The following is a 21,933-nucleotide window of genomic DNA, read 5'->3' as shown; positions in this document are numbered from 1 at the left end:
ACATGCAAATGGACGGAGGGAAGGTTCAACAATGGACAGATTACGTCCCCCTCTTTTGCATATCTGTCCTAAAGGTTAAAGCCCAGAGCGAAAAGCAAAAAAAAATAAAAAAATGAATGACAAAACGTGAAGCAAGAGGGGGGGAAAAAAAGAGGAAAATACAACGTTAGAGATAAGAATCGATTGCAATCTGAAATGCTCACAGCTGCAGAAAGTGAGTTTGTCTAGTCTAGTGAAAAGAAGGACGAGTGTGTGACACAATTGCGGTATTCCACTATTTGAGGGGCTGCCACGAAGAAGAGGGGGTCAACTTATTCTTCAAAGCATTGGGAGGCAGGACGAGAAACAACGGGTGGAAACTATTCAAGGAGAGAAGCAACCTAGAACTAAGGAGAAATTTCCTGCCAGTTAGTACAATTAATCCGTGGAACGACTTGCCTCCAGAAGTTGTGAATGCTCCAACACTGGAAGTTTTTAAGAAGAGGTTGGATCACCATTTGTCTGAAGTGGTGTAGAGTTTCCTGCCTAAGCAGGGGGTTGGACTAGAAGACCTCCAAGGTCCCTTCCAACTCTGATATTCTATGTTCTAGGTGGATGACAAGCGAAACGTCTTCAGAGAAAAACCAGAAAATCCAGTGGCCTCTTGAAAAAAGCATTTTTGGGGACAACCATGACGTGGATGACTGAGAAGCTCCATAGACAAGGAGAAGGATGAGAAGGAGGTGGAGCAGAAAGAGAGAAGGAGAAGAAGGGAGGAAGGGGAAGCAGAAAGGAAGGAGGAGGAAGGAGAGATGGAAGGGAAGCATCTACGGGCTGAAATTCTTCCTTTTGCAACTGTCTGTCTGTCTCTCCATGCTCTCTCCCTACAATCGTTTGCACCCCACTTTTTGGACTGCTGCTTGTGCCTAACCCTGGAATAATATTTAGCGACAACCATCCCATGGAAGGGAGGGAGGGAGGGAGGGATTTTCCCTGAGCTCACTGCTCAGGGAAACTGCTTTGCATGCATGATTATCCAGAACCTGCCAGACAGGGCTGTCCACTTCCGAACGAATAATGGGATGGATGGTATCTGCAGTATCTTAGCTTGATGTCCAGCTGCATTTGCCACACGAGAGCAAGCTGGGAAGGCAAGAAATCTAGGATTTCTTATTGCCGTCTCCAATGAACTCTTGTTTGCAGGCAAGAGCCCTACTAAGCAGGTACAGTATATACAAAAGTATGAAGGCTATTGCTTAACGCATTGTAAGCCGCCCTGAGTCTCCGGAGAAGGGCGGCATATAAATCGATAAATAAATAATAAAGAGTCCCTAACATACTGTTCAAGAACAGGTGTCTTCTCTTCTCTAATACAATTGACATCCTGAATCTTAAACATGCCCCAATTTAGGATGGGGCTGGGAGGGACCTTGGGAGATCTTCTAATCCAACCCCTGCTCGAAGCAGGAGACCTTATATAACAACTTGGTCAAAGGGTGGTCCAGTCTGTTTTTGAAAACCTCCAGCGATGGGGTATTATCGCTTCTCGTGATCTTGATTCTTTCTACCCCTCTTGTTGATGCAGCTCAGGATTGTGTTGGCCTTTTTGGCAGCTGCAGCACGCTGCAAGATCCAGATCCACTGGATCTCCATGATCCCTCTTGCAGTTACGTCTGTTGAGCTAGGTACTGTTGTGGCCCGCTGGCAGCAAAATCGGACGGTGAAGTTGGGTAGAAATGTGCTTGGACGAGGGCTCTGCGTCGGAGGCAGAGAGGGAGTTAAGACAGCAGTGAGGCAGAGGAACAGCTGGGGCCTATTCCCAGTGTACGCATGCACAGAGCTGCCAGAAGACAAGAACTACTAAGAAAGCAGGATTGACTCGGGAGTAAAGCTACACCTTGGAGGTGATTGGCCCCTCCCATAGGAAACAAAAGAGGAGCGAACAGGGAGTGGACTTTTGCAGGAAACTATTCGTTCATCCCGTGACTCTGTGCCAAGTTTTGCCTTGTACTGCGTTTGGAAACTAGTTATCTGGCAGCTTTCCAAGCGAGATAAGGTCTGTGTTGATAAATAGTCCTCTGAAAGACTGTTTGGACAAGCCTTGCTGACTGTGAATGAAAGGAATTCACAGTCGTGTAAATAAAAGGGGTTTTGCCGGGACCAAGACTCTGCTTCCTGCTTTTTTAAGGGAGCTTAGGTCAGAACAGGTACCACCTAATCTATTCCTGAGCTTTTGGGTTTTTTCCCGCTTAAATGCTGCATCTTGCTTTTCCTGCCACTGAACTATTGGATAGGGATGGGAATAGTTTGTGCAAGTTTGGGGCAAAATTCTTCATTTTTCTGAGCTGGAAAACACACGCTTTTCCTGTTATCAGGCTAGGGTAGGGGTCAGCAACCTGTGGCTCTGGAGCCGCATGTGGCTCTTTCACCCCTCTGTTGCGGCTCCGTCACTCAAAATATGCGTCACAACCGCCAATGTGCGACACCCGCCAGAACGCGATTTATTGAGGTTTTCAACCCCCGGTAGGCCAACCATAGATAAATCCAAGAAAAGAAAAGTTTCAGAAGAAAACAGAACGTTTAATTCAACTACATATGTGGCCGCTCAAGAAATAGTCAGACATGGGAAGGTTTTTGTGGCTCCCGGTGTTTTCTTTTCTGTGGGAAACGGGTCCAAATGGCTCGTTCAGTGTTTAAGGTTGCAGACCTAGGGGAAAGGACTGGGCAATCCTTTCTCAATTCTAGCTCACGATTCTCGACCTCCTTGTTCCCGACTTGAGATCGTTGCCTTGACTGCTCGAAGAAAACGACTGTGTCTGTTGAGTTTTGAAAACGACAGGAAGGTTATCTGTAGGCGGTGATAGTGGAGTCCTGCTTTTAGGCATGAAAGCTGACTGGGTGACTTTGGGCCAATTCACCAGGAGGTGGCGAGTTCTAGTCCCACCTTAGGCATGAAAGCTGGCCGGGTGACTTTGGGCCGGTCACTCTCAGGACAACCCACCTCACAGGGTTGTTGTGAGGAAAATAGGAAGAGGAGAGGGGATACGTTTGTTGCCTTGTAAAAATAACGGAAGAAAAACGAATGTCTGTTGAGTTTGGAAAACGACAGGAAGGTCATCTCCAGGCGGTGCCATCATTTTAAGATGGGGGGCAACGAAGGAGATGTTACCCCCCAAAAACGTGGGAACAGAACTTTCTGAGTTTTCTTCAAGTGGAGGAGGAATTTAAGGCGAGGCTCAGCTGCTCAGCATAAATTCAGTTGAGCTTGGGGGAAAAAAAAACGCTCAACAGATAGTCCACGATCGGGAGATCCACACAACTTTCCGAATTATGAAGGTAACAGGAATATAATTGGTGCAAAAAAAGAAGAAAAAAACCCCCCAAAATGGATGAATTCTAAAAATGGTGGTGGCCTCACCTTAAATTCTTCCTCCGGTTGAAACCCAGGCCCCCCCAAAAAAAATATCTTGCAAGGTTCTGGTCAAAACTCAACAGACGTGGTCACGGCCTTGGGAGACCCAAGTTTCAAAGCAACATGAAATCAGTGGTATGGTTCTTATTTATTAATTGGGTGTTTTAATTTGTTTTCGGCCAAAATATTTAATAATTTTAATGGACTTTTAATGTTTGTATTATCTGTATTTTATCTTGGCTGTTGACCGCCCTGAGTCCTCCTCCGGGAGTAGGGCGGTATAGAAATTTGATAAAGAAATAAATAAATTTAATGTTTACTGCGGCTGCTACTGTCTTTAGCCTGTCGAGATCAGCAATAAATTCTTCTGGGGCCAGCCAGGAAGGGCTCCAGCCTGGCTGCCTTCTCTGAAAAGGAAACGGAAATTTGCAAAAAAAAGATTTGCAAAGGAAAAGGAAATGTCTTGGGATAACATTTAAAACATAAGCACTTTAAACTGGTCAGCATCTTTTTAATTATTTTGATACTGACCGTCTAGGGCTGCGATGGTGAAACTATGGCATGTGCCAGAGGTGGCACGCAGTGCAAAATGCAAAGTGGGCGCATTGCCATTTTGGGAGTGTGCACGCTTTGGGCACTCGGTCCGGAAAAGGTTAGCCATCTCTGGTCTAGGGGTTAAAGCTACCAGGCTAAACAGCAGGAGACGGTGAGTTCTAGTCCTGCCTTAGGCAGGAAAGCTGGCTGGGTGACTTTGGGCCAGTCATTTTCGGACCACCTCACAGGGTTGTTGTTGAGGAAAATAGGAAGAGGAAAAGTCTGTTGGGGATGTTTTGTTGCCTTTTAAAAAAATAATAAAAGGCAGGACACAAGTAATAAAGGCAGAATAGAATAACTGCATGTGTAATTTTTGAATTGTGGCATTGCGAGATGGGAAGCAAGTACGATAGATAGATAGATAGATAGATATAGAAGATAGACAGTAGATAGATAAGAGAGATAGAGATAGATAGAAGATAGACAGTAGATATAGAAGATAGACAGTAGATAAGATAGATAAGAGATATAGATAGAAGATATAGAAAATAGACAGTAGATAGATAAGAGATATAGATAGAAGATAGACAGTAGATAGATATAGAAGATAGACAGTAGATAGATGAGATATAGAAGATAGACAGTAGATATAGATAGAAGACAGTAGAGATAGAGATAGATAGAAGATAGACAGTAGATAATAGATAGAAGATACAGTAGATATAGAAGATAGACAGTAGAGAGAGATAGAAGATACAGTAGATAGATATAGAAGATAGACAGTAGATAAGATAGATAAGAGATATAGATAGAAGATACAGTAGATAGATATAGAAGATAGACAGTAGATAGATAAGAGAGATATAGATACAAGATAGACAGTAGATAGATAGATAGATAGATATGATAGTTGGACATGTTCACTTTCAGTTATTTGGAAAAATAATACAGGCAAAATAAAAATCGAATACCGTATTTCTTGGAGTATGATGCACCAGAGTATAACACGCACCTTAGTTTTTGGGGAGGAAAATAGGGGGGGGGGAATTCTGCCTACCAGGTATTTTATCTGGCTAGCGTCCTTAGCCTGGTCAGCTTCGGCACATTAGTTCGCCGATTTTGCATGCGTGCGTGCTCAAACTCATGGTTGGGGCTAAAAAAACAGCTTCTATAGCACAGCTGATCGTCGGAAGGAGCAGCAAAAAGGTTTGCTATTGTGTGCAAGATTTTAGTAAGTATAATTGAAGCTGGGACCTAGCAACACAACTTCCTTTCTGATATGATGACGCCACCCTCAGGGGCCACTTTAAACAGTCCGCAAAGAAGGGACTGGTTGAAAAAAAAAATGCTTCATTCCTGTCCTTAAGAGGAACCAGGAAGGAGGAACTGGCAAAGCATGTTTTGGTGGAATATCATGTTTTAGTTGCTTGTGGTCAGCGAATAGGAACTCAAGTTGGAACAGAAGAAAGAGGAAACAAAGCAATTTAAAATTAGGGGCAACAAAGAACCAGAATTATTAAAGATTTCCAGTTTGGTCTAGCGGTGAAGAGGGCCGAGCTAGGAATTGGGACCGAGTTGATTCTGAAGATGATGAATATTTATTTTCAAGGTTCTGCTTGTTCCACAGATGGAACGTTGCCTTGTCAAGAATTGTTATATGGTACTGTATACCAAGAGTTACTAAAGTCTGTTTGCTTTGGTAAGGGAAGATACTTACTGGACTGATATTACTGTTTATGACCTTGGACTGTTTTACCTACACCGAGACTGCTTATTATCTTGTATATAAAGTATTTTTCTCACACGAAAATTTTTTTAAAAAAAAAAATTAAAAAAAAGAAAAAAAAGAAGGCAGAACGTTCCCCCCCCCCCAAAAAACCTATAAAGATGAGATGAAACGGAAGTGTCTTCCCTCCCTCAAATCTTCTGCCGATCTGCCAGAGAAGACCAAGATCTCAAGACTTCAACCACTGTTGGATTCTTCCTTGACTACCCAACTCATCGACACCCCAACGGCGGGAAACAAATTATGGAGGTTAAACCAGGTTCTGAACAGAGGGGAAATAAAAAATAAGATCTTTCCCTCACCCCTGAATCTTGCTATACGGATAGTCCTTAACTTACGACCCCAAAATTTCTGTCAAGTGAACTTTGCCCCACTTTACGACGTATCGTGCCACCGTTTGTTAAAAGCGAGCCACTGCAGTTGTTAAATAAGAGTTTGTTAAACGAGTCTGGCTTCCCCATTTGACTTTGCTTGTAGGATAGTTGCAAAAAGCGATTGAATGGCCCCAGGACACGGCAAACATTGTAAATATGGACCGGTGGCCAAGATCCGGATTTTGATCGTGTCACCAACGACACGATCGAAAAGTCCTAAGCTGCTTTTTCAAGGCCGCTGTTAACTTTGAAGGGACACTAAAACAAATGGCTGTTAAATCGAACACTTCCTGTGCTTATTTTTCCGAGACTTTTAATAACATTACAGGGGGAAGGGAGAAACTCTTCCCATCCATCTTACCTACGCAGGTAAAGCAACCTTGCAAGCTAACTACCGTCTTTATCTCCGAGCCCAACCGCTGGATTCCCCCCAAGAGACATAACCACAGCTTCCTCTTTTTTGTTGAAAAACTTTTTAATGGGCCAGCTCTTCTTCTTCGACAGTTCTTCAGGCCTTCACGGCGTATTTGCGAGGCGGATAAAGCCGTTCTTTCCGTTGCTGTTTTTTGGTCTTAAGACCTTCTTCGTGCTTATTGAGCCTCCTCCGCATGGCTCGTGTCTTCTTCGGGCGCAAGTCCAGCGGCTTGTATTTCTTGCCCTGTGGGCCGGGAGGAAAAAAAAAAAAAAAGAGAATAAGTCAACACAGCCCGATAAATGCTGGAAGCTCAGAATACAGACAACAGTAACGTGCCGGGGCTGAGCACGGCAACGTCTGTGATGGAACTTCTCAGAGGTTATCAATGGCTACTGTTGATATTTAAGCTGCCACCTCTTGTAGATGAGCAGGCACAACTGGGAGGGGGGGATTAAACGCGTCATCGGTTTAGAATCGTTGTGTTCCCACAAGCGCCCCTGCTGAATTCCACTGACCCTTATCGGAGCGACAATTTAGAAGTTAGCCGACCAGATTCTTGAACAATAAATCTTCTACGCTGCGATCCTACCTATTTATCTACTCTCGTTTGCATGTTTTCGAACGGATCCTTTGCACCCAAACACCTCTGGGATCAGAAGAAATTGGCTTCCGATTGTCTATTTTGAGTGTCTGCTCCTGGATTATTCCCCCCCCCCCAAATATTTGGGCCTCCCAGAAACAGCTGCCTGGCCACTGTGGGAAAGGAAGGCTGATATACGCAGTATTATTTTTTTTCTTAAAAGGCTCGCTTGCAACGGGCTAGTGCACATCCATTGGTATTCAATCATTCCAGGCGTCCAGAAAGCTAAGAATGATGAATGGATCTGTTTAATATTTTATCTCGGTGTGCAAATCGTGTTAAGACTTTTGTGCTTGGCTTTTGATTGTTTGTGCTCTGAATGGCTTGTTATGTGTGATGTAAACACACATCAAAAGAACCTCCGCTGTTTGTTTAGACATTCCCACGGGCTCAAGGAAGGCGTAGGAGAAGGAATCCAGCACGGTGCCAGGGATCTCACCCATGTTCTGACTTGGCATAACTACAGGTGGTCTTCAACTCGACAGGCGGTGGCTCGGTGGCTAAGACATTGAGCTTGTCGATCGAAAGGGTCGGCAGTTCAGCGGTTCGAATCCCTAGTGCCGCGTAATGGAGTGAGCTCCCGTGACTTGTCCCAGCTTCTGCCAACCTAGCAGTTCGAAAGCAGGTAAAAAAGGCAAGTAGAAAAAAAATAGGGACCACCTTTGGTGGGAAGGGAACAGCGTTCCATGCGCCTTTGGCGTTGAGTCATGCCGGCCACATGACCACGGGGACGTCTTCGGACAGCGCTGGCTCTTCAGCTTCGAAACGGGAGATGAGCACCGCCCCCTAGAGTCGGGAACGACTAGCACGTATGTGCGAGGGGAACCTTTACCTTTACCTAACTATGGGGATGCTGCGACAGTCGTGTGATAAATGGTCGGAACCTGTTGTAATTTCGAATGGTCACTAAATGAACTCCCTGTAGTAAAGCTTCTTGTGGCTTAGCCAACAGAGAGTGTAAATTCCCAATTCGGTTTTTTTCAGACTTGTATCAAAGTGACACAAAGGAAACAATGGTGCACTGAGAACATAATGTACTTGGCAGTTAGCGGCCTGACCGAACGGGCTTGGCAAAAGCTACCCAGCAGGAAACCTGGTTTTGCAAGAGCAGGTTCTGTGCATCCACAGAATGATAAGCCGTGTTGGCCTTGCAAGCCATGAGATTCGTCCCTCCTGATGGCCCTCGAGTGTCTTAAAAGATTTGTCTGTTGTAGTCCACCTGCAGCCTGCGGAGCTGGCAGCGGAGTCGGACAGTGAGGAGGCTGGGGAGGAACATGGGCCAGTCCTGGACACTGGGGAAGGCCCGGATGAGGGTTCTGCGTCGGAGGCAGAGATGGGGCCAGGGCCATCTGGGAGTGATGCACTGACTCCGGAGCCTCCAGAGTCGGACAGCAGAGGCAGAGGAATAGGAGGAGCCTGTTCCTAGTGCAAACATGCGCAGAGCTGCCAGAAGGCAAGAGCAGCTAAAGCAAAAGGGACGACTCAGGAGTAAGGCCAGGAGACGATTGGCCCCTCCCATAAGGCTTAAAAGAGCAGCAAAGGCTCTTGGGCTCTTTGTAGGAAAGCAACGTTGCTAGATCTGTTTCCAGTCGGGGTCTTCTTTCTGAACTTTGTGGGGCTTTGCCAAGAAAGGCCTTTGGCAAGGCGCCAAAGACGATAAAGGTTGGTGATAAGCCTGAAGGACTTCTTCTGAAGGACCTGTTTTGCAATTAATTTGGACTAAGCTGGGAATGAAGTAATTCTCAGCTGTTACAATAAAATAGGTTTGTTTGGGACTAATTGTGTCTTGTAATGACGAAGTAAGCCTAGGTCACAACATTGTCCTGTCCAATCGTGTCCACCTCTAGGTGTGGTGCTCATCTCTGTTTCATAGCCGAGGGAGCCATCATTGTCCAAAGGCAATGATGGTTGATGTAGCCATCATGTAGCCATGGTCATGCAGCCAGCATGACTACACGTCGAGGCTCAAGGAACGCTGTTACTTCCCCACCAAAGTGATACCTATTTATCTACTCTCATTTGCATGTTTTCGAAATGCTAGATGGGCAGGAACTGGAGCAAAGAACGGGAACTCAGCCCATCGCGCAGCACTCAGGTCTCAAACCCGAGCTGTCAAATTTCCAGTGCAAAGTAAATTCCATTGGTCGTTCGTGGGGCCTGAGACTTTCCACCCAAAGGAATTTCGAGAAAAAGAGGCAGGAATTAACGCTTCAGACTCACTTTGTAAAATTTTCTGAGGTTTTCTTTCTGGGTCTGGTTAATGACGGTCAGCACTCTGGCAATGGATTTTCGAACCACCCGGCTAGAAATTAAAAAAAAAAAAAGAATATATATGAATAAATCACAGGAGGGAATCAAGGATCAGGTCAGAGAAGCAACAAGCAATGCTGGCTTATTCCCTCACAATTTTGGGATCTTTGTTTTCAACTCCGGAGAAGCCCAGGGAAAAACTTACATCTTGGAGAGTTTGGAAGCTGCTCCGCCAGTCACCTTGGCAACGCGGAGCTGAGACAGTTCCACCTTGAGGTCATCTAGCTGTTTCAACAGCTCTTCCTTCTTCTTCCCTCGTAAGTCACGGGCTTTTATCTTGGCCTAGGGGCAGAAGAACATCTATCTAGCATCACAGAGCAAAAGATGGGTAGCTTTTACAAACACTGCCTTTGTGATAAACAAAAAAGCAACTTCCAACATTATAAACTTAAAGTGGTGATGGTATAAGGGGAAAAAAAAATATTGCCTTTGTTTTCCTAAAATCACTGGACTCCCCAAAAACACTTTTATTTGAAGCTGAGCAAGGATAACTTATTTAAAAAAAGAATCTGGAATAGGCTTTTTGCCACATGTATCACTCAAAGTTCAGGGAAAGGAAGGAACTGATCAGAGAATAATTAAAAACAAAATTAAAAAGAACATGGGTATAATGAAATCAGGACACTACATATATTTAGAATATTTACTTTGTGGGCCTATTATTCTGACACGTAAAACAGAGCGACTGAGAGATTTGCAGCACAATCTATTCCACCAAATACTACGTAGAAATAGTTGAAATAGTCATATAATGTATAGATTAGATATCTATCTATATAATATAGACGTACCGCATGTAGTGTGGGAGTAAAAGGAAGGAATAATTTAAAAAAAATAAAACTGGAGAAAGAAAAGCATTATCTGACCAGCTTTGGTTATTATGTGGGACTCACGCAATTTATTTTATTTAAGCAATTTATCTACCGCTTCAGTCTTCACAAGCTGTTTTTAATATTCAAATTCAAATCATCAGCGCACAACACATGTGCAATTGGTTGAGCTTCCTCAGTGGACCCCCAACACAATACAACTCACAGTGAAGACAGAAAACCCCTAACCCAATAAATCAAATTAACAATACACCCCGTCGTATTGCACCCGTGTGAATAGTTCCACTTTGCGCCGGCCCTGCAAGTCCATTGTACTACGTGGTTATGACGACGTACTGTTGACGTATGATGATGAAGTCCATCGTACTACGTAGTTATGACGACGTACTGTTGACGTAGGATGATGAAGTCCATCGTACTACGTAGTTATGACGACATACAGTTGACGTACGATGAAGAAGTCCGTCGTACTACGTAGTTATGACGACGTACAGTTGACGTAGGATGATGAAGTCCGTCGTACTACGTACTTATGATGACATACTGTTGACGTATGATGATGAAGTCCATCGTACTACGTGGTTATGACAGCCCACCGATAAAAACTGTCCTTCAGCCTGTTTTGTGCAGCTGGCTATGCTTCTATACTATCTCCTTCCCCGATGGTTTGCACCCCATTGCAAAGTTGTAGTAAGGAGCGTTTATGATTCCGGGGAACCATAAACAGTAACGAATGAGGAACGCCCCAATTTATTCCCCATATTGTAAACATCGAAGGATGCAGATTAGAAGGACTTATGATGGATCAGGCCACAGGTACATCTGGATTAACATCTGTTTGCACGCCCCATCAGACCAACTACGCTTGGTCCACATTTCTCCACTTGTGCAAAGCCACACTAGGACAAAATCTTTTTAAAACTGGCCTCTTAGCAAGCCCCAAACACGCTCCCCCCACTCCTTTTTTTTGGGGGGGGGCATCCGCTTCCCAAGTGATGCTGCAGCCCCCCCCTCCCAAAAGTGCCTCCTGGCAGCTTTAAGACTTAAGCTATGCTGGCTGGAGAATTCTGGGAGTTGAAGTCCACAAGTCTTTAAAAAAGCTGCCCAAGTTTGAAGATCTCTGGTTGATGGCAAAGAGACTCCAGGCAATTTGAAGGACCTTATGGACTTCAACTCCCAGCATTCCCTAGCCAGTTAGGTCTACGGGAACACCATGGTGCCTAAAAGGTTGGGTCCTCCTGGCCCATAAAGCATTTGGGAGCCTCTTCTAGCCCAAGGCAATAAAGCCCATCTCAAGCCAAGGGACTACAAAGCCCACTTAAGCAAAGGGCTCACAACCCGGAAGCTTTTTTTTCTCTTTCCACTCGACCCCCCCCCCAACACCCGCATTGCAAAGTCCTCGCTTCTTCTATGCCCCAGCGAGGCCTACTCACTCTCCGCCCCATAGCTGCCCTCCCGCCGCCCCTTCGTTCCACATATGGGGCGGCCTAGCTTAAGCAGCCTTCCCCACGCCTACCCCATTTACACCCCGGACCCAAAGCCCCTTCTCGGAACCGATGGAACCGGATTCGAACCGGTCCCCCCCCCTCCACTCGCCGGCGATTTCTTACCATCACTGCAACGGGGACCCGCTCCTATCGACGAGAAAGGAAAGGACGGAAGCCGGGGAGGAACAGGAAGCCCGCGGTGCGGATCAAACCATGAAAGCAAATCTTATGGGGGGGGAAGAAGCGAGGAAGGAGTGACGGTTTTGCCTTCTTCTCTTCCCCCCCTTGTTGGAGTGGTTTAGTCCATGGGAAGAGTGAAGTTATATCAATCTGCAATTTGCAAACGGGTCATTAGGCTGTTTGATCAATTCCGGGATCGAATTATGGAGCAGTTATAATTACCAGCCGACTAATTAAATTTTAAATGAAATTAATTTTATTTAATAAAATTTTAAATACAAAAAAAAAGGGGGGGGGACAGGGGCCTCTCTTAATAAGGCGTAACTTGGTGATGATGGTGATTTATTGCAAGATGATGATGATGATGATGATGATTTATTTATTTATTTATTATATTTCTATACTGCCTTTCTCCCGTAGGACTCAAGGCGGTGTACAGTCAAGAAAAATATAGACACACAAACATCATAAAATTGCTAATTAAAATTATTACTTAGTTTGGTCAATTAAATAAAACCCAGAATTAGATAACATGATGATGATGATGATGATGATGATGATGATGGTGATTTATTGCAAAACAAGCCGGTTTTGCCCCAGTAAAACGAAGTGTGCAAAGATCACAACTTTTTGTTCGTCTGCATGCGTCTTTGTGTGTCCGTGTATTGCAGTGGGTTTGTTAGGCTTTAACGATTTTCCTAAACCTGCCTGCTTGTTACTTGAGCCTGTTAGGCTGCATTGTTTGGTAGATGCGGGTGTTATCCGTTTGCCCAGCTCCGTCTGTTTTTTGTATATTGTGTGTTTGTGCATTATCAGTTTAATCCAGAGGACTGAGTTTGCTTTTAATATAAATAACGTTTGTAGGTTAGGTTTGTACAACTCTGTATAGGTACATGTATATATGTATGTATACGCATATTATGAATATATATTTATATCTATAAATAGAATTTGAGTTTCCTGACTGGGGTGTGCATTTGTATTTTATGGCTATGTGAAATAAATAGATAGATAGATAGATAGATAGATAGATAGATAGACAGATGACAGACAGATAGATGATAGACACATGGATGGATGGATGGATGGATGGATGGATAGATGATAGACAGCGATGATAGATAGATGGTTGTTGCTAGACATGGATGATAGACAGTAGATAGAGATGATAGAGATAGATGGTAGATGGTAGCTAATAGATGGTATAGATGATAGATGGATGGATAGATAGAAGATATAGATGATTGATTGATGGTAGACATGGATGGTAGATGGTAGATATAGATGATAGGTAGATAGATAGGTAGATAATAGATGGTATAGATGATAGATGGTATAAATGAGATAGATAGATAGATAGATAGATAGATAGATAGATAGATAGATAGAAGACATAGATGATTGATGGTAGACATGGATGGTAGATATAGATGATAGGTAGGTAGGTAGATGGGTAGATAATAGATGATATAGATAATAGATGGTATAGATAATAGATGGTATAGATGATAGATGGATGGATAGATAGAAGATATAGATGATTGATTGATGGTAGACATGGATGGTAGATGGTAGATATAGATGATAGGTAGATAGATAGGTAGATAATAGATGGTATAGATGATAGATGGTATAAATGAGATAGATAGATAGATAGATAGATAGATAGATAGATAGATAGATAGAAGACATAGATGATTGATGGTAGACATGGATGGTAGATATAGATGATAGGTAGGTAGGTAGATAGGTAGATAATAGATGATATAGATAATAGATGGTATAGATGATAGATGGTATAAATGAGATAGATAGATAGATAGATAGATAGATAGATAGATAGATAGAAGGCATAGATGATTGATTGATGCTAGACATGGATGGTAGATGGTAGATATAGATGATAGAGATAGATGATAGAAGGTAGCTAATAGATGGTATAGATGATAGCTAGATAGCTAGATAGCTAGATAGATAGAAAGAAGACATAGATGATAGATTGATTGATGGGAGTCATGGATGATAGATGATAGATATAGATGACAGGTAGATAGATAGGTAGATAGGTAGATAATAGATGGTATAGAATCTAGATGATAGAAGGTATAATGATAGGTACATGATAGATAACAGATGGTAGACATAGATTTCATTATATATATATATATAGAGAGAGAGAGAGAGAGAGAGAGAGAGATGGAGAGAGAGAGAGAGATGGGATTGCACATAATTGCCCTCAGCAACAATACGGCATTTCCTGAGCTCGAGGTGTGCATTTGTGTTGTTATGGGGATGGCACAGGTAGGTAGGTAGGCAGGCAGGTATGCGCGCCCGGGTCTATGTGCACACATGCACGCGCGCGCCAGGGCTAACTAAGCCTTCCTGATGTCAGTAGCCAAGAGAGCGTGACACGGGGGCCGGGCGTGCACCCAACGTGTGTCCGGCACTCACCCACCCACCCACTCTTTTTTTCCCCCCTCCCTCCTCCTCCTCCTCCCCCCCCCCACAGCCAGCCCCCTTCCCCTTCGTTGCAAAGCCGCAGGTAAAGCGCCTCCCGCGGGCAACAACGCCGCGCTCTGACCGGCAGGGGTCGCTCTCTCTCTCTCTCTCTCTTTTTTTTTTCTCTCTCTCCCCTCCCGATGGCCGCCCGGGACTTGCTGAGGGCGAGAGCCAGGATCCGCGCGAGCGGCAGCCGGCTCGGCCAATCGGCGTCCTCCGCCGAGGGCGCGCGTCCAATGGCGGAGCCGCCTGGGCGAGGAGGCGGGGCAGGCGAGGCCGTGCCCAGGTTAGGCTGAGGGGGAGGCGCCGCTCCATCCTTCCCTTACCTGGGGCGACCGCTGAGTCCCCCCCCCCCCGCCCCGCAGCTCCGGCCGCCGCCTGGCTGGGCAGCGCCGATGCCGACAGGGCCGGCCCGCTCGCCCCCAAACGGCCCGGCCTCTTGGTAAGGGCTGCCAGCCAAAGGGTGGGGAGGGTCGCGCGAGGGGGGGGGGAAAGCGGGGAGGGGGGCAAGAAGGAGGGGAGGGGGCGTTAAGGGAGGGGCGGGTGGCAGGGATTTGAGGGAGGGGAGGGAGGGGAGGGCTGGGGGGATTTGGGGAAGGTGGGGGGGTGAGTCTGGGGGCGCAGAAGCTCCAGCCTTAGAGACATTGGGGAGGGGGCGTCCAAATTGGGGTGGGGGGTTCCAAGCTAAATGATGGGGGCTGCTGCAATATCCCAATATGGGGGGGGGCATTGGGAGAGTTTAGGGGGAAGGAGCAGCATTGAGAGGGGGGGTTGAGTCTGCCATTGGGGGAGGGGGGCTGGAGGGGCCCTTTAAGGGGGGGTGGGGGGCGTCCAGGTTAGGGTGGGGGTCCAAGCTAAATGATGGGTGCTGCTGCAGGATCCCAATATGGGGGGGGCATTGGGAGAGTTTAGGGGGAAGGGGCAGCATTGAGAGGGGGGGTTGAGTCTGCCATTGGGGGAGGGGGGCTGGAGGGGCCCTTTAAGGGGGGGTGGGGGTCCAAGCTGAATGATGGGTGCTGCTGCAGGATCCCAATATGGGGGGGGAGATTGGGAGAGTTTAGGGGGAAGGGGCAGCATTGAGAGGGGGGGGTTGAGTCTGCCATTGGAGGAGGGGGGCTGGAGGGGCCCTTTAAGTTGGGGTGGGGGGCGTCCAGGGTGGGGGTAGGGGGTCCCAAGCTGAATGATGGGGATCCTTCTGCTGCAGGATCCCAAATGATGAGTGGGTGGGGGGATTGGGAGAGTTTAGGGGGAAGGGGCAGCATTGAGAGGGGGGGTTGAGTCGGCCATTGGGCGAGGGGGGCTGGAGGGGTCCTTTAAGGGGGGAGGGGGGGCATCCAGGATGGTGGGGGGTTCCAAGCTGAATGATGGGTGCTGCTGCAGGATCCCAATGATGGGTGGGGGGGTGGGGGATTAGGAGAGTTTAGGGGGAAGGGGGTGCGAGCATTGAGAGAGAGAGGGGAGGGGGCTTCAGAAGTTGAGTCTACCATTGGGGGGGTTGCCATTTAACGGGGGTGAGGGGGGGCGTCTAGGGTGAGGGTGGGGTGGGGGGTCCAAGCTGAATGATGGGTGCTGCTGCAGCAGGATCTCAATGATGGGTGAGTGGAGGGGGGATTGGGAGAGTTTAGGGGGAAGGGGGACGAGCATTGAGAGAGAGGGAGGGGGGCTTCAGAAGTTGAGTGAGTCTGCCGTTGGGGGAGGGGGGCTGGAGGTGCCATTTAAAGGGGGGTGGGGGGCATCCAGGGTAGGGGGGTGTCCAAGCTGAATGACGGGTGCTGCTGCAGGATTCCAATTATGGGGGGGGGGGTTGGGAGAGTTTAGGGGGGAAGGGGGGACAGCATTGAGAGGGTTCGGAGGTTGAGTCTGCCATTGGGGTGGGGGGGCAATAGGGAGAGGGGGTTGCAAGGGGAGGAAAAGATATGAAATGGGGTGGGGGCAGAGAGAGTAGCATCGGTTGATGCCCGATGAAGGGTTGCCTGTGGGGGAAGGGGGTGTCGGAGAAGGAGATTTGGGCCGAGGGGTCTCCTCGGGAGGTCTGGAAGGACAGCCAGAGGTGTTCTCCATCCTCTGCTTGCCTTGGAGCCCGTTGGGGGGGTGTCAGCTGACCCCCCCTCCACCCTCCATGCAGATGGGAAGGTCCACCACCGAGGTCCACCACCATGAAGGAAGACTTGCCTTGAGATGCTGAGGTCTACGCAGAGTAGAAATGGGGGGTGGGGGGTGGAGAGAGTTGACGGTGAAAGGACAAGGGAGAAGATTTGGGGGGCACGGATCTCTGGATGAGGAAGGAACGACCCAACGCGGGGACGATGACAATGACAGGGGGTCGTGGTTCCAAGATGAGGGACAGAGGAGAAATTGGGGGGGGTTCTCTTGAAAGAGGACACAGGGAGTGGGGGGCTTCCACCTGGAAATGGGGAGCAGGGATATAGGAGGGGGGCCTCAGGTGTGAGTTGGAGGGCAACGGGTTTTGGCACGCAGGTGAGATTGGGTAGGATGTCAAGCCAGTGGTTGCAATTTGGAGCTGGGAAGAGAAGGGAGGTTGTGTTATTCAGAATTGTGGAGAATGGTGTGTGTGTGTGGTTTTTGTGTGTGTGTGTGTAGGTCTGCAAAACGGGGGGGTTCTGGGGAAGACCTAAAAATTCGGGGTGGGGAGATGACTTGAAGATGCTCCACCAGGATCTGTCAGACAATAGACGGCACCAGAAACGGTGATGTTTGATCCCTTCCCTTTCTTGGACTTCCATTTTATTTATTTATTGTTGCTTTTGTGTGTGTGAATCGGGGGGGGGGGATGCCTCCCCCTCCTCAGAGCATTCTGGAATCCTAAAATTGTGGGTGGGGGGGCTTAGCTTGAGTGGCTTTTGAGCCCCTCGCTCTGCAGAGCGTTGGCTGCCTTTGAGCCTTTCGGTGGAAGCATTTTACGAGGAAGGTTTCTGGATTTTGTGTGTCTAGTACATCTATGTGTGTGTGTGTGTGTGTGTGGATGGGGAGGGGGATGTCCTTGCTTCTCCCTCTGCCCTGTTGCTCTCTTCTCTCTTCTCTCCCCCACCCCTCCAACTCCAGAATCACAATCTGAGTTAAATGATGATCAGTTGGATGAGCTGTAGGGTTCTTTCCCACTACACAAATGTTGTATCTCTCCATTAATCTTGCAGTAGTTTGGTGAATATGTTGTGATTTTTTTTTTTCTCTCTCTCTCACACACACACACACCTGGGAGTTGTGTGATGCTTGCTTGGGGGAAGAGGTATTTTTTTTTTTCCTGTAGCCTTTTAATTTTCTCCCAAGTGTGTGAATTAATCAACAATCAAAGCCAAAAAAACACCTCTCTTGCTTTCAACAAGCGGATCTCGCCAAGGTGTCGAAGTTGCTTTTAAGAAAATAATCTGGTTTTTTTTTCTGTTTTCATTTCCCCCCCACTTTCATATTCTTGTTACTACCAGCTTATTCCGAAAGGATATTTATAGCTTGGGTCTTTCCCAGTAGTGGGTTTCAATTTAGTGTGCTACTGGTTGGCTTGTGAGCGCACTCACGACACTTCTGCACATCTGGGCGGGTGGGCGGAGCCTCCTACCCACCACTGGTCTTTCCTCTTTTTTTTCCTGTTCTGTTCCTGCCCTAGAATAGAATTGTGTCTCTGTGCAGGTAGCGCTCAACTTACAACAGTTTGTTTAGTGACCGTTTTGGGCCTGATTGGGATGGTAAGTCGAGGACTACCTCTATTTCCTGGGAATGCTCTTCAGTGGATCAGAGATTTAGGGACTTTTTATCAGGTTCGCCTGATTCGCCAGTTGCGTCCCTTTCTGGATCGGGAGTCGCTAAATACAGTCACTCATGCTCTCGTTACTTCCCGCCTGGACTACTGCAATGCTCTCTACATGGGGCTCCCCTTGAGGAGCACCCGGAGGCTCCAGCTGGTCCAGAATGCGGCCGTGCAGGTGGTTATGGGAGCGACGTGGCGCTCCCATGTGACCCCCCCTCCTGCGCGAGCTGTACTGGCTCCCGGTGGTCTTCCGGGTGCACTTCAAGGTTTTGGTTACCACCTTTAGAGCGCTCCATGGCATCGGACCGAGGTATTTACGAGACCGCCTTCTGCCACCAATAGCCTCTCACCGACCAGTACGCTCCCATAGAGAGGGGTTTCTCAGGGTGCCGTCGGCCAAACAGTGTCGACTGGCGGCCCCCAGGGGGAGAGCCTTCTCTGTGGGGGCACCTACCATCTGGAACGAGCTCCCCCCGGAGATACGGAGGATCCCGGACCTGCGCACGTTTTGTCGTGCTCTCAAAACATTTTTATTTCAGCAGGCTGGCCTGGCCTAAACTCTCCTCTTTTAAATTTTTAATTCGTTTGATTTGTTTTATAAATTGGGTGTTTTAAATTTTCGGCCAAAATATTTAATAATTTTAATGGACTTTTAATGTTTGCATTATCTGTATTTTATCTTGGCTGTTCACCGCCCTGAGTCCTCCAGGAGTATGTATTTATTTATTTATTTATTTATTTATTTATTTATTTATTAAATTTATATACCGCCCTATTCCTGAGGGACTCAGGGCGGTGAACAGCGAGCGATAAAAATACATGTAATACAAACGTTAATAAAAAAACCAATTAAAATATACTAAACACTCTGGTCCTAGATAATTCAAGACATCCCAGTTTAAAATAAAATCAAAAAAGCAATATAAAGGGAAAGTTAGGCCAGGCCGGCCTGCTGAAACAGGAATGTTTTGAGAGCACGACGAGTAGGGCGGTATAGAAATTTGATAGATAGATAGATAGATAGATAGATAGATAGATAGATAGATGATAGATAGATAGATAGATAGATAGATAGATAGATAGATAGATAAATAGAGATGCTGCTAGATTAGACCCGATGATACCAGGCACTTTTTCTTAAATGTCTCCCTCTGGTTGGTCCTTCATGGAGGCATCGCTTGCACCATTAGGTTATGATTATTTCAGAGGTCCTTTTCATGGAAAAGAGGCAGTTACGGTAAAGGTGACCTTGATGTAACTCAGTTTCCATCTGTTTTGTGGTCGGGAGCTGGTGAAGCCCTGTCTCCATTTGCTACGTGGGAAGTCTTAACGGAATAACAGAATTGGAAGGGGCCTTGGAGGTCTTCTAGTCCAACCCCCTGCTCAAGGAGGAGACCCTATACCCATGATGGCAAACCTATGGCAAACGTGCCACGCGCGGAGCCATATCAGTGGGCACGCGAGTTCAGCTGATTTTCGGGCCTTCTGGGTCCCACCGGAAGTCGGCAAACAGACCGTTTCCAGAAGGCCTCTGGGGGAGGTAGGGAAGGCTGTTTTCGCCCTCCCCAGGCTCCTAGAAAGGCTCTGGAGCCTGGGGAGAGCGAAAAACGAGCCTTCCGGTCCGTAACAGGTTCTTTGCTCCCAGAGGGAGCTAAGACGTAAGATGCTCTCCAGGAACTTGGCTGTAGTAGAAATGCATTTCCTGACTTCTTGAGGTAACGGGGCAGGACTTGGCTGGGTATCGGAGCAAAGCTGGCACGCTGCCACCTGATGTGCCTTTAGAGAGCCCTGGCTGCCTTCCCCCTGCTTTGTGCATCACGGGTGGCTCCACGTTTTCCTTTGTCCTGCAGCTCCCTACAAACCCCCCTCCCGTTGTTTGCGGGAGAAACGGTAGTTCTCAGGTTTCCTGTTCCCTGGTGGGCCTACCTGAAAGTTACCGCCGTGGCGCCTTCAGGATGTGACAAGCTGTCTCGTAACTATCTGTTGCTGCTGGCACTTTGTTCCTCCCCGGGTAGCCCCTTCACCTCTTCAAGGATTATTACCTTGACAGTTCTGGTAGGATGGCGATCCTGGCTTAGTTAACCCACTTCGTGCTAGGTTGGACAGAGATGGCGAAATGGACTGTTTTAATGGGTTTATTCTAGTTTTGTTCCCATTTCTGGACTGTTTGCTCGAAACTGGGGGGGGGGGAGAGAAGATGAAACTTTGATTTTAGGATGTTTCGAATGAGAATAGAATAGAGTCGAGTTGAGTAGAATTTAGGATTGGATTGAAGTGGAGAGTGGAGTGGAGTGGAGTAGAGTAGAATTTAGGAGTTGAGTGGAGTAGAGTAGAATATTGGATTGGAGTGGAGTGGAGTAGAGTAGAGTAGAATTTAGAATTGGAGTGGAGTAGAGTAGAGTAGAATATTGGAATGGAGTGGAGAGGAGAGTGGAGTGGAGTGGAGTAGAGTAGAATAGAGTAGAATATTGGATTGGAATGGAATGGAGAGGAGAGTGGAGTGGAGTGAAGTAGAGTAGAGTAGAATAGAGTAGAATATTGGATTGGAATGGAGAGGAGAGTGGAGTGGAGTGGAATTTAGGAGTGGAGTGAAGTAGAGTAGAGTAGAGTAGAGGAGTAGAATTTAGAATTGGAGTGGAGTAGAGTAGAGTAGAATATTGGATTGGAATGGAGTGGAGAGGAGAGTGGAGTGGAGTGGAGTGGAGTAGAGTAGAATTTAGGAGTGGAGTAGAGTAGAGTAGAGTAGAATATTGGATTGGAGCGGAGTAGAGTAAAGTAGAGTAGAGTAGAATTTAGGAGTGGAGTGAAGTAGAGTAGAGTAGAGTAGAGTAGAGTAGAGTAGAGTAGAGTAGAGTAGAGTAGAGTAAAATAACACTGTTGGAAGGGACCTTGGAGGTAACAGTAACAGTAAGAGAGGTGGAAGGGACTTTGGAGGTCTTCTAGTCCAACCCTCTGCTTAGGCAGGAAACCCTATACCCGTGATGGCGAACCTATGGCACGCATGCCACAGGTGGCACGTGAAGCCCTCTCTGTGGGGGCACCAGCCATCAGCCAGCTCAGCTCCACTGCGATTGCATGCATGCCTCCCGCCGGCCAGCTGATTTTTGGGTCTCTGGCGCAGGGGCAGGGGTGCATGTGGGAGACGTGTACGCATCTGTGAGGTCTCGTGCACATGCACGGAGGGGTGGGAGGGAGTCTCGGATGCATTTGTCAGTGTGGGGGAGCTCAGGAGGGAGCGGTGAGCCCCCATGCCAAAACGGGCCGTGGGGGGGTGCAGCATGCCCCCCGTGGCCCATTTTTGGTCCCAGGAGGATTCAGGGAGGCCCAAAACGGGCCACGGGGGATTGCACATGCATGGGTGGGAAAGCGTGGGGGGGTCACACATGCAAGCGCCCCCCCCCCCACACTTTTGGCACGTGACGGCAAAAAGATTAGCCATCTCTGCCCTATACCATTTTAGACAAATGGTTATCCAACCTCTTCTTAAAAACTTCCAGTGTTGCAGCATTCACAACTTCTAGTGGCAAGTTGTTCCACGGATTAATTGTTCTCCCTGTCAGGAAATTTCTCCTAGGTTGCTTCTCTCCTTGATTAGTTTCCATCCATTTTGTCAATCTTGAAATGGAAAGTTTGCGAAACCTACAGCCTCAAATTGTATTATTTTTGTTATTGATTTTACGGAAGAAAATTGGAAGTCGTTATTTTTATTTTTTTTCCCCTTCTC

At 47.0% G+C, this 21,933-nt stretch overlaps 2 protein-coding genes across 9 annotated transcripts in view; one reads left to right on the top strand and one right to left on the bottom strand.

Annotated features, from left to right (window-relative positions):
* Positions 1–6,541: 6,541 nt before the first annotated feature.
* Positions 6,542–11,985, bottom strand: RPL35 (ribosomal protein L35). Its single transcript, XM_034408449.3, has 4 exons — positions 11,891–11,985; positions 9,596–9,732; positions 9,361–9,442; positions 6,542–6,743 (listed from the first exon to the last, which is right to left on the bottom strand). Exons 1-4 carry the CDS (start codon positions 11,891–11,893, stop codon positions 6,594–6,596), a joined length of 372 nt encoding a protein of 123 aa, XP_034264340.1. The 5' UTR covers positions 11,894–11,985; the 3' UTR covers positions 6,542–6,593.
* A 2,679-nt stretch (positions 11,986–14,664) lies between these two features.
* SCAI (suppressor of cancer cell invasion) overlaps positions 14,665–21,933 on the top strand; it is a 37,660-nt gene continuing 30,391 nt past the window's right edge. For all 8 annotated transcript variants that reach the window (XR_015730228.1, XM_087879952.1, XM_087879949.1 and 5 more), the window contains exon 1: positions 14,665–14,888. The gene's annotated coding sequence lies outside the window, so the exon portion shown is untranslated. The remainder of the gene's footprint in view (positions 14,889–21,933) is intronic.

The sequence above is a fragment of the Pantherophis guttatus genome, chromosome 16 (genome assembly GCF_059756535.1).
Source record: "Pantherophis guttatus breed Tessera chromosome 16, ASM5975653v1, whole genome shotgun sequence".
Classification (NCBI taxonomy): Eukaryota; Metazoa; Chordata; class Lepidosauria; order Squamata; family Colubridae; genus Pantherophis; species Pantherophis guttatus.
The sequence above is the reverse complement of the archived record's forward strand: the minus strand, read 5'-3'. Positions and strand labels throughout refer to the sequence as shown.